This window comes from Anser anser (assembly GCF_964211835.1).
Source record: "Anser anser genome assembly, chromosome: 3".
Lineage (NCBI taxonomy): Eukaryota > Metazoa > Chordata > Aves > Anseriformes > Anatidae > Anser > Anser anser.
The window spans coordinates 39,436,921-39,452,598 of NC_139722.1; the positions used below are offsets into that span (position 1 = coordinate 39,436,921).

The 15,678-nt window shown below is 45.2% G+C and overlaps 2 protein-coding genes across 10 annotated transcripts in view; one reads left to right on the plus strand and one right to left on the minus strand.

Annotated features, from left to right (window-relative positions):
- The window catches only part of RARS2 (arginyl-tRNA synthetase 2, mitochondrial), a gene marked incomplete at its 5' end in the record, with an annotated part of 55,551 nt that overhangs the window by 1,287 nt on the left and 38,586 nt on the right, over positions 1 to 15,678 (minus strand). The window contains 3 exons of one of the 7 annotated variants that reach the window (XR_014581745.1): positions 2,384 to 2,503; positions 5,474 to 5,616; positions 14,384 to 14,477. The exons of 1 other annotated variant lie outside the window; for it this stretch is intronic. Of the gene's footprint in view, positions 1 to 2,369; positions 2,504 to 5,473; positions 5,617 to 7,946; positions 8,178 to 9,328; positions 10,530 to 13,571; positions 14,478 to 15,678 lie in introns of those variants that run through there. 5 more of the 7 variants (XR_014581744.1, XR_014581746.1, XR_014581743.1 and 2 more) reach the window with 5 other exon arrangements.
- Positions 11 to 15,419, plus strand: SLC35A1 (solute carrier family 35 member A1). 3 transcript variants are annotated; one of them, XM_083829266.1, is made up of 9 exons: positions 11 to 557; positions 819 to 1,006; positions 2,808 to 2,985; positions 7,781 to 7,940; positions 8,283 to 8,435; positions 9,256 to 9,322; positions 12,868 to 13,044; positions 13,431 to 13,565; positions 14,863 to 15,419. In XM_083829266.1, the coding sequence occupies exons 2-9, from the start codon at positions 991 to 993 to the stop codon at positions 14,991 to 14,993; spliced, it is 1,017 nt and encodes a 338-aa protein (XP_083685392.1). In that variant the 5' UTR covers positions 11 to 557; positions 819 to 990; the 3' UTR covers positions 14,994 to 15,419. The 3 variants fall into 3 exon arrangements, with proteins under 3 accessions (XP_083685392.1, XP_083685391.1, XP_083685393.1); XM_083829265.1 differs by having other exon boundaries at positions 11 to 1,006; XM_083829267.1 differs by lacking the exons at positions 11 to 557; positions 819 to 1,006 and adding an exon at positions 2,390 to 2,510.

Here is a 15,678-nt window from a genome sequence, read left to right on the forward strand (position 1 = left end):
CTGTCTTGTCCTGGTGTGGGCTTCCCTCTTGCCATAACCGTTGTGGAGAGGGCCCTGCCACATGCCTTGCAGCATCCAGCCCTCGTTTTGGTGCTTTCCGTCCACCTCAGGACGAAAAGGGATGTGCTGGTGTGAGGTGATGGAGTCCAGTGGGCACGGGCGCTTCATTTGCCTGTCTGCACTTGGCACCAGTGGGACCGCACCTCACGTGCTGTGTTCAGTTTTGGGCCCCTCACCACAAGAAGAACACTGAGTTACTCGAACAAGAGATCCGGTGACGGGACTAGAAAACAAGGGTTACGAGGGAGGAACTGAGGCTGCTTGGTCTGGAGGAGAGGAGGCTGAGGGGAGACCTCATCGCTCTGTGCCACTGCCTGGAAGCAGGCTGTAGTGAGGCGGGTGTCGGTCTCTTTTCTCAGGTGACAGGACAGGAGGCAACGACGGCCCCGTGCTGTGCCAGGGGACGCTCGGCTTGGGCACCGGGAGAATTTCCTCACGGAGAGGCTGCCGGGCACTGCCGCGGGCTGCCCGGGAGGTGGTGGGGTCCCACCCCGCAGGTATTTCTGAGCCGAGTGGCGTGGCACTGAGGGACGTGGTTTGGGGTGGATTTGGCCATTAGGTGGTGGTTGGGCTGGATGCTCCCGAGGTCTGTGAGGTGATTTTCTTATTTTTCATCCCGTTACCCGGGAAGCGCGGTAAGCGAGCCCTTCCTTCAGCCTAGCGCTGCCTCCCCCGACACGCTTCACGCTCTTCCCACCACCGTGCTCGAGGCGGGCGCCTGCCGCGGCGCTTTACGTTTATTTATTTTATCATTTAAGGCACCGAAGCGGCCAACGAGCCGGGAACCCCCTCCCCCACCGCTCCTCCCGCCCTCTCCGGGAGGACGCTCGGGGCGAGGCGCTGCTCCGACTCGATGGTGAAACGCGGAAGCGGGGCGCGGGGCGCTCTAGGCCGGCTCTGCGCTCTCTATGGTGCGATGGGACCGGCACCATGTCGGCTGCGAGGGGTGAGCGCGGCTCGGGCACGGGACGGGACGGGACGGGACGTGGGGGGGGGGGGCAGCCCCAACCCCAGCCCGCCCCCGCCGCCTGCGCTCCCCCCCCCCCGCTCCCGCTGCGGTGGGCGCGTCCGGCTGGCGGAGGGGGGCGCGGCGGCGGGCGCGACCACCGCGGGCGCGGGGGGGAGAGGGGGGGGTGGGGGTGAGGTCGTGTGGGGAGGGGGAGCTGGGAGGGCGCCTGAGGCGGGTGGAGGCGGGCCGCCATCTTGGGGACCCCCGGGGGCTGCCATTTTGGGGCGGGGGCTGCCCTTTGGGGGCCCTTTGCTGAGTGGGGGCACGCAGCTCTTCCCTTTTTATGAGTGGTTGTCATAGGCAAAAATTTAATTTTACATAGCACTGCTGTGACTTAACATCTTACTTAAAAAATGTAAATCCCCACAGTTGCACTAATGCTGCTGTGGTGCTAACAACCACTGCTAGGAAGCACGTTTTTGTTACATACATGTCTGTATCTGTTTTCTCAATTCACCTGATTTAAATAAAGCTGGGCTGGGTTAATTTTACCTCCCAGTTATGCCCTCAAATTCCCCCTGCCCCCCTCCCCTAACACAAGTCTAACTTAATTTAAAACCATCTGACAGCTGCAAGTCACTTCTAAGCGTCGTTACTCCAAAAACTAATTGGCTCTACCTTTTAAACGTGGTTACTGACGTGGGTGAGATGTTATCTGTAAGGAAGCACTAATTTATGTGATTAGAGGAGCAGGAGGCATTAACCGTACCTTGCAGTAGTGTTATGCAAGAGAAGGCAGCGCTGGCTGGAAAGAAAAATGAACCAAAACATCGCTTGCACTGGATTCAGCAATTAATTCCCATATTAAATGAACAAAGTTATTACAAAACTGCCTGGAGCTTATCTGTTAGCTCATCTCCTAATCAGCAAAGGAACATAAACTTATCCTAAAGAAACGCAGCTTAATTGATACATTCAGAACATGACAGATGATGCTCCAAAAGATGCTGCAGAAAGACCAGCGTGCACCCATCGGGTGCCGTATGTAACAAGGATATTTTACTGCCACTAGTCCTGGGACAAGCCAGCTTCCAAACCGTGCAGAATAGCATCGGTCCAGGCCAGAACCATTACCAGAATTGCAACGGTAGGAGTAGGGAAGATGCAGGGGCTACATGGATGATAGGTAGTCCTTGTATGGTTCAATTTACTCAAATAGACATAACCTTTCTACAGTGAATAATTTTTCAAGAAAGCCCTTTGTGTGAAGTCACTGTTCTGAGCAAACTTCTCATACTAACTTTGCTGGAAAATAAGGCTGAGAAAAACGCTGCCATATTTATTAAGATTTGCAAGATGGATTCCCTGCCTTGCTGGTACTGAACACTTCCCCTCTCTTTGTTCCTACTAGTCTGCCAGTGCTCTTCGTGCCAGACTTCAGTATAGTGCGTGGAGAGGACAGGCTGCCGTTCCAGAGCAAGCACATACTGTCACCTTAAGGGTAGGAAAGCACAGAAAGACAAACATTAATGTATGGGTAGTTTCGCTAGAACAAAGGATTGCTATTAGGGCAAGAGGATGGCTTTTTGTCAAAGATCTGGAGCTTTTGTACAGTCTTTTTTGAGAAGAGACTTTAAGATTTATCTTAGACTTTTTATATGAAACATTTCACAACGCTGAAATTATTGTACGCTGCTGCAGTAGCCTTTGGCACAGTTCTGTGTCTGTAGGACACCCTGTTTCAGTTCTTAAATTAAAGTGAAGGGCATGCTAAGTTGATATCTTTGTTTTCTTTCAGAAAATGTCAGCTTACTGTTCAAGTTGTACTGCCTCACTGTGATGACCCTGGTTGCTGCAACATACACAGTAGCGCTGCGGTACACGAGGACAGTGCAGACAGAACTCTACTTTTCTACTACAGCCGTGTGCATCACCGAAGTTATCAAGTTATTCTTCAGTGTGGGCATCTTGGCTAAGTAAGTATGGGAACGCTAATCAGCATTTTGGAAATGAATCCCCGCTTTTAACCTCACGCTCTCAGTTACTGAAGTGCAGATAGGTGTGAGTGCATGGCTGGGTTCGCAGGCTGCGGAAGAGTCGTTTTAGTGCGGGTTAGAGCTTGTGAGTCCTCAGCTGAAACTACTTTGTAAACAGCTCGATATTCAGGTGTGTCCTTTCTGCATATTTTCTGTATTCATATGCCTTGGAATAGGCTCAAAATGTCAGCATGGGTTATCTACAGCGTTCTGAGTCTTTTAGAGTATTGGCGTAGGTGAAAGCCTGACTGAGCTGAGTTACATACAATTGTAATGTTCCTACATGTAAATTTTCCCAAACAATGTTATGGAAAGACATTTTGCTGTCTCCAATATCCCAGGGAGTCAAAGCTGAGACCTTCTGGTAACCATGAGAATTTCTGTAATCTCACCTTGCCACCAAGAACTGTAATTCGAATCCAGGCGTGAGCATCTGAAGTAGTGAGGCCATCAATCTGCTGTCTTACCTCTCGGTTTCCCTGTGCTACACCCTTCTTTGGAAGGGCCTTTATTCTCTGGATTCTTCCAAAGCCCAGTTCTTGCTGTTTTGGCAGAATTTGTTCTTTCAGGATCTCTGCGTGTCTTTGTGGCTTTTTATACATCAGAAGGCCGTCTGTTTTGTGCTAGAGGACTGTGAAGTCACATGGTGTGCCTCTTTTTCTTTTTTATCAGATCTTTTCTTCTTAACATCAAAATGGTGGTTTAGTTGCTTTAGAAATGAGCCAGCATTTGAATTTGTAGGGCCACTGTGGCAAGCAGCCTTCTGTTTAACTTTCATTAAAAATGGCGCTGTGGTTCTCACAAGGTTGTGGCAAGCGCAGGTCTTGACCCAGTCTGCTTTCTGGAGACGTCAGCAGCCCGCGTTTCTGAATAGCGAAGGGTCTGTGGGTGGGATTTGGTAACTTCTCAAATTTGTGGGACCGAGACTGCCCGTGGCCTACCAGAGGGGTGTAGTTCCAGCAGGGTAAGCGGTGGGTCTGTAATACTGTGTTTCCTTGGAATTGCGAATGGTCTTTTCTGACTGAAATAATTAAAGAGGCATTTCCTTTTGTCTCAGGAGTTTTTTAGGACATCCCCTCAGTGCCAGAAATCTGTGTAACCTGCCACCTGGCCCTTGCCAGTAGTCAGCACTGGATGCTTAGAAGCAAGAGGGCAAGCACAGGCTCCCCTTCCCTTCCTTGGTGGCAGATGCTCATGGTTTCCCAGCCTGGAGGCTGCGTGCGTGCTGTGGCTGTAGCTCCTAATGATTCTGCCCTCTGCAAGACTGTGCGGGCCCCTTTTGAACTGTTAGTCCCTGTTGTGCCTGTGAAATGAGTTCTGCAATATAATTACACAGTATATATGGAAAAAATACTTCTTTTATGAACACTTTTCCTTAGCAATTTCACTGTATTCTGTCATCGTGTATTGAAAAACATCATGAATAACCTTTCCCTCTTCGTATTTACCACTCTTGTTTTCACATCTCTGCAGATCCTTTTTTTTTTTTCACCACTCATTTCTTTCCTAAGCCAGGAGTCTTATCTAATTTTTTCTGTGATCATCCTAGTGCCCTTCTCGACAGCTTTCCCAGTATTATCGCGTTCCTTGTGAAACAGGATCCAGAGCTGCATGCAGCATTCAAGGTGTGAACGTGCTGTGGCATTATGCGGAGAGGTAACGGCGCAGGAAGCACCTGGCTGGGTGTCAGTTCCTCTCCTAAGGATCCCTGACAGCTCTTTTCTCTGAGCACAGCTGAGCCTCGAGCTGGCGTGCTGGAAAGCAGTTCGCATCCTCTTCCCAAGTGCCTAGAACTGGTTTAGAGATGGTTGCTCTCTTTTGGGGTTGTCATCTCCTATGGTTATTTCACTTTTTTTTGACAATTGAGTTTTGTTTGCCGCTTAAAATGGGATTGATCTTGCTGAGCTTTTTGAAGGTTAAAATATCTGTTCTGATCTGGTCAGCTTTTAAAAAACTTAAGGAGTTGCTTTCTCCATAGTTAAGAGAGGGAGATGGGCGCCACCAGGCAGCATTCATCAGGCCTCGCTCACCCGTTTTGGGTAGGATGCCTCACGTGCTGGTGGGTGTGGAGGCCATCCTTTGCTGCCCGGATAACTGAGCTGTTTCAGGTGGCAGAAGACCTGGTGAGTTCTGCTGGGTGTAGTGAGGGACCCTGTCAGCAACGACTGAAAGTTTTCTTTTGGACACCACATACAATTCAGTATGATCAGCACATTTTGCCAGTATCCTAGTAATCTTCCATTTTAGATCACTTATGAATATGGCAAACAGTGCGAGTTCCAGCGTGGTTTTCCTGCAGCGTCTGCCTGACGGCTTCCTCCAGTTTTAGACTTCTGTCCTGCCAAGGCAAGGTGCCTTTGTAGCTCAATAGCCAGTTAAAAAATAAAATACAATCATTTGTTCACCACGGTTGGATACGTTTCACCACCTTTTCTTTCTGAAGCAGCCAGTACCGATTACTACAATATACAGGATACTGAAGTATGACACTCAGGTTGTTCCGGCTGCAGAATTTGTTTTCTTGCACATTCTTCTGTTACGCCTTCATTGTGTTTACCTTTTGGGTTTCTCCTGCAAAGCATATTGAATGAGTGAATGAATGCCAGAAGATTTCCTTTCCCAAAGGAAGGTTACAATAGTTGAAGCTGTGTAATTATTTATTCAGCCGTACTGTTACGGGAAAAGACTCAACTTCTCATCTTTATTTGAAGTCCAGCTCGCCATTTGGCAATTACAACGTCCAGATTCTTAGATGGTACGTAATTTCTTAGCAATGGATAAAGAAAAGTTCGTTTGCAAACTCCAGTTTTAACTTTGGCTTTTTTAACAAATGAGTTGCAGAACTGATTCTTATTGGTATCCATCAACTGTTCAGACCAATGTAGAAACAGAATATATTTTTAAGTCAAATGTAGATTTTAAGTCAAATGTAGATAAACATCAAGAAAGCTGAATTCAAGCTAAATGTTTTTTTTATTTTCTTATTTATTTTGCTGTGTATGTCTGGGCAGCTTATTTTGCAGTATAAGCTATACACAGAAGCTTTTTCTTAAATTCTTTTTTGCATAGACGTGCCCTTTGTACTGACTTCAGCTTTCAGTTAGAGATTCCTGATAAGTACGCGCTTCAGAAAGCAAACCCCCCAAAGATGAACTACCCTATAGTACATCTTCTTCTCAGAAGCCGAAGTGAAAGTGGTGCCTGCTGGGCAGCTGTTACTCTTCACTGCTGAACGCCATGCCTGAATCAGAGTGGGCACCAGCAGCTACTGCTGCTCTGATGTCACTTTGGACATGCGATCAGCTAAGTCACTGAGCGGCTTTTGGGACAGAAGCAGGTATAGTCTAAGTATTAATTTCGTGTTCAGCAGCCTACCTTAGTGTTGACAGATAGAAGCCATTACTGTATGATACCTTCTGACTTCCTAGTGTCACAGAGTAGGGCTCTCTCTGTAAGTGCTAATTATATTTACAGTCTTGACATCTGGAAGAGCAGCACTTTAGTCCAGCTGTACCTGGGTTATTACCAGGTGCTCGGAGTTTTCTTCTGCATCTTATCTCCCAATGCCAGGCAATAAAAGTTCTTTGGAAAATAAGTTCTTTGGAGAATAAATAAACCGACAACTTTGCCTATAATGTCAGTGACTCATAATGCCTCGTGCAATTAGCCGTAGTGCACTGGCATGAACTCTTCCCCCTCCTTCTTCTACAAACTCTAAGTGCTGCTCGTCTGTCAATTTTTGTATCGGTGGTTGTCCCATGGCCAGACACGTCTTGCAAAAGACAGCTCTGTGATGTGCTCAGCGTCTGCAAGTCTGTCCCACACAAAGTTTCCCCGAAAGTTTGGAAAGAGCTTGCAAGTGACCTCGCTTGTGCAGTGGGAGTGCAGGAAATCACGCTCACCTCTCTTCAGAAATTGTATGGCCCCAACACTGTCCTTTGCAGCTGCGCCGTTACAGGAAAATGACAAGAATCCCTTGTAGCTGCCTGCATAAAGACTGCTCCAGCCTAGCTCTCACATAAAAGGAGGTATAGCCTTGGTGCCAGGCAGGGAGGAGGGAAACTTGAAAGGATTTTTGGAGGATAGAGCTCGTAAATCTTTGAAGAGGCAAATTTTAAGAACCTGAAGCAGAGTCGGGGGTTCATCAAGAATGGAGAACGTGCAGGAGCGAGGTGGTTGATGAAGGAGCCTGGGACAGAGAGGGTGCTAATTTTGCATAGTAGGAGTTTGGGGCAGGTAGATGATGTACGTTTGTAGGAAGAAAGAATTTGGGATGTGGATGAAACGTGGGGAGTTGATTTCATGTGGCGCTGCAGAGGATGTGAGCCTTTTGTTTGTATGGGTGTGCAAGGGAAGCAAAAGTGGATCTGGAAAATCACAGGCAGTTGCCATCACACACAAATATTAATAGCCCCTACAAAAAGCGGGGACACCCTTCTGACCCACTACTTGGACGCTTATTCCACCATTTACAGTGTTCATTGTTGTTGTTGAAGTCGTTACGCATTAATTCATTTAACCTCCTGATTCCGGAACACTGTCTTCACGTTTGGGGGTTTCTACTTGTTGATAACATCACTGATTTTTCCCACTAATTTTCTCCTATAATGAGCAGAAGGTAAGATGATTACTAAGAACAAGTTTTCAGCCATCCCAACAGATTTGTTGATTTGTTTTCTGTTTCCAAATATCAGCTCAGGGCGGTCCCCAGTTACATTACTACTTTATTTTGCAGAGAATCTGGAAGTCTGGCAAGGCTAGTAACATCTCTAAAAGAAAATGTATTTGGAAGTCCCAAGGAATTGCTAAAATTAAGTGTTCCATCTTTGGTGTATGCTCTCCAGAACAATATGGCTTTCGTGGCTCTTAGCAACTTGGATGCAGCAGTCTACCAGGTAATGCCCATTCTTGTAAGTACCTGATCTGCAAATATGTTTCTCTTCACAGTTTCACGAGGCGTGCATGTTAGCTCTCTGTCTGCCCAGCGCGGAGTAGTGTTAAAAGCCGAGCGATGCTTTGTTACGTTCAAGGCACACGCTGCTGTAGTGCTGTTTTTCTGAGCTGACCTGCTCATTGCCAGTCATTTCCAGTTCACGTTCTTGGCACAGGAAATGGTACAACGCCCCCAGGCTCTGTAGGGAATCGACAAATATAAAATGTCATTTGCCGCTCTGTAGTTGAATTTTCTGTTTGCTCGTTTTGGAGGGATTTGTACAAGCACATATTCTCGTCTTTAGGTGACGTACCAGTTGAAGATCCCCTGCACAGCTCTGTGTACAGTCCTAATGCTAAAGCGAACCCTTAGCAAACTGCAGTGGTTCTCGGTCTTCATGCTGTGTGGTGGTGTTACGCTTGTGCAGTGGGAGCCTGCTCAGGCTACCAAAGTACAGGTAAGAGTTTCCATTTTGCCATTTCTCGAGGAATAAACTGCCTTATACTTTACATTTCACTTCACAGCATCGTGGAATTAAGGTGATGTCTCATAGCTTCCGCCCAGCAGTATCCATTTCCTCTTTCCGACCACCTCATCTCCAGCACAAACACTGGCTCGATCGTTTGTGCTCGGATTTGTTGTGTACCAGTGCAGACGGGCTTGCAGCATTGCTCCAATCTTGCTTGTTTGGCAATCTTACCGATTGCCACAATCAGTATCAATTACCGTAGATGTCCCAGTCGCTCTGATGGCAAGGCACCATCAGGGGAGTATCTGAGTAACGTACTGTTGCCAGCACTTGGCCCTGGCAGCGCTGTAACTGCTGGAGCAGGGAACCTGGGATCGAAGCCCTCGTGGAATTAGGAGTGAAACTGCAGTGCCTTGTGCGGGGGTGCGTCATTTAAACGCGCCCGACAGAGACGGTGACCTAATCCCCTTCCAGGCAGAAACAAGTGTCTTCTGTTTCTCAGGCCTTAGCTGCTGGTTGTCAGCCTTAGTGGGAGGGGCAGTGCGTGCAGTTGTGCAGCCTGGGCACAGCCACGTAACCGTGCCTCCGAGCACCACGGGGGTTGTAAAAATACACGTGGAAAATGAAACGCCACGGGTAACTTGTCACGACTACACCGAGCTAATCTGCAGGGCAGCTCTAGCAAATCAAATCTGTACTGTAATGAAATGCTAACACTTGCGATGTACTTAATGAAATAGCTCTGGGATGGGTTTTTGTAAATGACTGCCGTGTGGTATCCTTTTTAACACAATGGTCGATGTTGCAGGTGGAGCAGAATCCGTGGCTAGGGTTTGGAGCGATTGCTGTCGCTGTGTTATGTTCAGGATTCGCAGGTAAAGTATTATTTCCACATGCAGTTCATACCAAAATGACTGATATTTCACGACGCTTAAGACAGAAAGTTCTCTGTCGCGTACCTTCTGCGCTGATAGGACGCTGGGAATGGCATCATCTGCATGACCTACACTTCACATCGATGGGACACGTGGGAGCGGCACAAAGCTGCGCCAGGGGAGGTTCAGACCGGACATTAGGAAACATTTTGTTACCATCAGGGCGGTCAAACACTGGAACAGGCTTCCCAGGGAGGCGGTTGATGCCCCAGGCCTGTCAGTGCTCAAGGGGCACTTGGACAACGCCCTCGTTAATGCGCTGTAACTCCTGGTTAGCCCTGCAGTGGTCAGGCGGTGGGACGTGCTGGTCTGCGTAGTTAGTGCCCTGCCAACTGAACTGTTCAATTCTGTGCTATTCGTTAGCTATCTGTGTTGATTAGAAGATAAATGAGGACTTTATCCCCTCTGCCTGTAATTACCTTATGCTTGCAGTAATTATAAACCAGATTCGTGACATGATTGCTCCAGTTGTAAAAACAAATGGCTAGGAGCACGTACTGTTGGTTTTATGTGATGCAACGTGGAAGGCTGTTTTGCAAGTGGAAGAGCCTTTCAAATGCTTAGAATAATGTGAAGGGAACTTCCATAATGACTCAGTCAGTGCAACTAATTCACGTCCCTCGATTTTATGAGTTGATTTTACAGTGAATAGCTCTGTTATGGTGATCGAGTGAAAAATTTGCCTTTTTTTTTTAAAGGGGAACTGAGCTTCTCACCTAATTCTTGTGGCAGCTCAGCCCCAAAGTACACACTGCCATAGTCATAGGTGGTCAGTCTCCCCCTGCATCTCAGTTAGTATGGGAGAAAGGAAGCTGAGTAGCAGGAAGCCTCGATAAGCTGCGTGATGCTTTTGTTATGTTACGTTAGTTTCAAGCAGCATTTCCTCTCAAGAGTAGTTTTTCTCTGGCTTCCGTAGGAGGAGACCAGGATTGGAGGACAAATGAGCTGGTGCTAAGAAATAAGGAAACGCAATTACTACTTTATTTGAAATTTGGCTCACAGGAGCATATTTTCCTGGCTGTAAATTGGATTCTTTCCTCTCCCTCTGTAAGAAAAGGTGTTATCACTGACCTCTGGTGCCGTACAATCATGCAGGAATCATCTTGTGCTGTGCATACGTGCTTGTTACTCGTGGAAACCATTCTAGCTAGTAGGTGGGAAAAGGAGGAGGGTTAGGTTCTTGTTTGGTGTCTTTTCACTGAAATGGGCATTTTGAATTAGAAACAGTAAGTAAGACTTTGCAGATCTCAAGCAACTTTTCCTGGAAGGTTCAAAACTTACTAATGTCCACAGATGCTCCCAAGCCATGAGACAACGTATGGCACTCACAGTGAAGCCTTCAGAGCCTCCTAATGCTCTCGTGATGTGGGTGGATAGCTCTGCCCCTGCACATTCTGACCTTTTAAAGGGCTGGTGAGGGCTGCTCTAGAGGGTTCAGAGACCCATCTGGCTTTCTTCTGCAGCAAAAGGGATTGCAGTTGGGGTGTTTCCTCCCAGTGATTCCTCGCTGACAGCTGTAGCTTTGAGGCAGCTGGGAAGACAGAGGATTTCATCCACACAGCTCCTTGTGCCCTTGGGGCTTTACATGTTGAAAAGTCCTATTCAGACTCCTTTCCTCTTTCTACTTCCTTCCCCCACCCACAATATGAATAAGTTATTCTTGGCATTAAACCTTCAATTTCTGGGCTGACCATATTAAATGTTTTATATTATTCAGCAAAGGACAAGAACACATAACGTTTTGGACCTCAGAAATGGAAAAAAGCTTTCTTCAAACTCCTTATCCTGTGATAATTTGCAAAGGTTTGGGGGCACAACAATGCTTATAAAAGTGTTTTAGACAAATACGTAATGGCAGAGCCCTTGTGACTTGAAACATTACTAAAGAATAATTTCCCCTAAACAGTACACATTCTTTCCTACATCTTGCCTAGCATAGTGATTTTTATGCATTTTCAGAACTGACAGCATCATGTCATTGGCCTACTTACTGTTTTCTTAGTTTATAAATAGTTTATAAATATGGGTCATGCTCAGCCAAGTTTCTGGTAAATTGATTATATCTGCTTGTGCTCTGTGGGTCTTCTCAGCGGGCACAAAGCTCGAGATAGGCTGTTGTGGGTTCTTTTAAGCACTACAGTCATTAACAAGACTAGTTTTTCGTTTATATTGTTGATTAAACTTTTAAAATAATTTTCATATAAAACAATATCGTATTCCCTTGTTTGCTTTTATAATTTAAACACCTGAAATATAAACGTGTTCTCTAGGTAATTGATTCACCATACATACTCACTATACTGTATTATAAATTATAAATTGCATTTTTCATGAGTAAAAGTTAACTCAGTCATTTCAGGAGGAAGAATGGATGTCTAGGGTGTCTAACCCATAGGTCTTTTTGCTGTGCTTTGTCACTTCGTGTACCTTTCCCTTATCTTATGGAGGATCTTGGGCAATGTTAATGAGCAATAAACATTTAATCAGTAGCACTCATGCCAGGAAGTGTGGTCACACAATTCTTATCTCACAAATGGCTGAGAAGATGTCCGAATCCTGTGAAACGTCTCTTGTTTTGAACTGCAGAGGAAATTCCAGATATGAGCAGAGCTCTGGGAGCAGTAGTTAGAGGCAGCTAGCGATGGCCTTGTCAAACGGAGGCCGTTGAGTCTGACATACACCTCCTGAGTCACGACAAAGTAGATGTGGAATTTCAGTAATGCAGGATGTAAGGGTAAAACACGCTGGTCAGCGTGGCACCGTGAAAAAGAGCTTTAGATTAGCATGAATTCCTTTTCCTCAGAAACAGTTTGCAGTTTCAATTAGCGGAAAGCATAGGTTTTGGTTCGCTTTTGTAATCTTTGAAGCTGTGATTTCAGAACATGTCTGCGCTCTGAACTCAGGGTTTCCAAAGGAATTCTCAGTCCCTGTACTGAGGTAACAAAGTTCCCCTTTTGTGGGAGGCTGAATTTTGTTGCTGTTATTTGATTTTGTTTTGTTTTCTTCATGTGTTTTTTTTTTTCACTGCTAATTATCCTGATGGAGGAACAAATCATTCTACACCGTACTGAAATGCATAAATAGTGTCCTGGGGATAAAATACCAGGTGCCAAGGTGAAATGCTTTTTTTCTGCTGTAAATTGCACGGGAGAAACTGTGTTGGTATCAGAAGTCTGGGAGAACTAAACAGAAATGAGGAACAGTTTAACAGTGAAGCTCATCAACAACTGAAACGACTGTAAAGGGAAACAGAATCTATTTCTGATGTTATGTACACCTTAAAATGCTCCTGCCCCAGAACACTTACATTAACAGGATGTGTTGTTGGGATTTCTGCATTGGGAACTTATGGGAAGTATACAGTTCTGTAAGGTGAGAGGATTCCAGTAGTCTTGTCTGGTTTTAAAACACCATGAGCTGGGAATCACTAAAGTTGATGCCTTGTTCATCTTATAAAAAAAACTTTCTTTTTTTCTTTTTTTTAGGAGTTTATTTTGAGAAGGTATTAAAGAGTTCAGATACATCCTTGTGGGTGAGGAATATTCAGATGTACTTATCGGGGATTGCGGTGACTTTATTTGGTGTGTATGTGTCAGATGGAGCCCAGGTGCTTGAGAAAGGGTTTTTCTACGGCTATACACACTACGTCTGGTTTGTCATCTGTAAGTATCTCGTGGTTTTATCGTCATGTTACGTTGTTTCGCTTTTTTTAACTTTTGGTGTAACTGGTTGTGTGAACCTACAAATACAGTGTGACCCACTGTTGCTTACTGTGTTTTTTAATACTGTTTTCTTGAAAATTATTAGTTTATTCAACTTAAAATTGTGCTGAAAGAGTAGTCCAAATAACTGAGCAGCAGGTAGAGCATCTTTAAATGAGTCATAACTGATCTACTAGATGCCTTTGTAGATGTGCTGCTTTGATAGATATTGTGTTAAAGCACCAATTAGGATGATGTAGCCCAAACAAGGAGTGAGGTAAAATGCCTGTCTCTAAAGAGTAACCTACTGCACCTTTACTAACAGACACGTGCTGTCTGCTTTCCAGTTCTCGCCAGCGTGGGCGGCCTCTACACGTCTATTGTCGTGAAGTACACGGATAACATTATGAAAGGCTTTTCTGCAGCAGCAGCCATTGTTCTTTCTACTGTGGCATCGGTTATCCTCTTTGGCCTCCAGTTAAGTAAGTGCCTTTTCGCCGTCTGATTTGACTGTAGGTGCAGGTTTCCGTCCTTGTTAGCAGACTGTACACCAAGGCAGTCACTCGTGCCTCCTTTGAACGTTTCTGGTTTTAACTTACTCTTCTCCAGGAGCGCTGTGCATTAACGTATAATGTATGTTGTGTTCCGTAAGGTACCTGACGAGCCTCTGCTTTCGCAGGCATTCATGATTCGGTCTTTTAGAGGCATCCTATAACTTCACAGGGACAGGTTCTTTCCAGTTTAAACAGCTTACTAATTTACACAGCTCTGCTCACGAATCACTTCCTAATGCAGTTCAGGATGCAAATTGATAGAGCTGTTTCTCTGAGAGTGCTGTCGGTAAGTTATCCTTTCTCGCTGGTTTTAGTACAGCCAGGGCCAAATTAATTCCTCACCTATTTCTGCAAGGGCCTCACCACCTCCTGTTAGGCTATACCTGCTGCTGCCTTCCCGCTTGCTGTGCCCAGCGATGCACGAGAGCGCATCCCGCAGCGACCGGGTGAATACTTCCGAGAGGAAATAGCAAACTGCTGTGGGCTGTGTCCTACAGCCACGAAGGATTTTTCTCCCTGATCAGCCACGTATCTGATAAAGTATTCAATAACTCCTGCTCAGTCCTTTGCTATGGTTTTTGACTTTTCCACCATAATCATAATTTAGAGTTGGTATGGTATAATGGTTCTGGTTTGGTGTAGCGAGGTGAAACTTAACAGAGGTTTGCATAAGAAGAAAACCATCACAAGCTGAAAAGGAGGGCCTTAAATCAAGTGATGAAAACCAGCTGGTTTTAAAAACTCACCTGAGCTGAATGGTTTCTTGCTGTTTGACACGAATCAAGCCTGGACTGCTGATCTTTCTGTGAAAGCCTCACTAATAGTATTTCTCAAGTGTGTCTAAATTTGAAAAGGCAAACAAAATGTGTTATCACAGGCTATGCTATCACATCCACTGTGTCTTTACCTTAGGTTTATTTTAACACAGGCCTGTCAGAGCGCATCTGGAACTGCAGAAGGTGTTTCACACTTGATTTTCTGACCATCACCACATTTTTGTGATATGAAACTAACTGAAATGCTGTGGGGATTGTAAATGCTCAGGAGTTTTCAGTGACAGAGTATGATTTTAGATTCTGTGAATTAAGAGCAGCTTGTTGTCCTGTTTACTTTTGAGTAATGTTAAGACTGTCTGTCAGACATCATCATCATTTATATAGCTCAGTCTTCTGAAGGTGGTTTCTTTTACAAAGGTGTTTATTTTGAACTGTTTGTTCCCTTTCAGCTACTACCTTTTCTGTGGGTGCTTTCCTGGTGTGTATTTCTATTTACTTCTATGGATTACCTCGGCAAGACACCACAAAAATCCAGCCAGCGGAGGCGAAGAGCTCAAAAGAGAGACTTGATACTGTGTGACCTTGTCTTCAAAAATGGACAGACGAGGAAAAAAATGGACTTTCAAAACTTAAAAACTGCATTTTTAAAAAAATTAGCCTTAGCTAGTTGTGAAATGGTTTAAGTGGGATAAACTGAAACAGAAGTTCTTTCTTTTTTACACGTGAAGTTACCTGAGGTTGCTGCTGAGGCTCTGTTACTGCCAGGAGCAGGATGGGTATTTCACTGAAGGCATTACTCAGTCGTGATGGAAAATGAAGAGTCCCATTTACAAGGAAAAGAGAATGAAGGAACTGAACACTCAACTGTATATAATGTACATAATGGAGGGAAAGTGGTTCTTATTGTGTATTTGATAAACTGTCTTGCCCTTTGAGGGCAAAAATGCCCCAAAGCTTCAAAAAAATCTATTAAAAAGGGCAACTACGGCCAGCATTTTCTCTTAAACCACTTGGCAATTGCAGTTTGATTAACCACGGGGAGAGTTTCTCTTCCAAGTAATACGTATCAGATGAACAGAGTACTTTGCTAGTCTTTTTGTGACGGTTTAGCAGTATTTTTTTCCTCTATGCACTCAAGTCTCACTTGTCAGCCACACTTCCACCAGTAATAAGTACGCTTCAAGCATCATTTACCTAGAAGCGATTAGAAGTAACACTTGCTGCTGGGGTTAAAAAATTCATAATGAAAAACTAGTGTTTCTGTT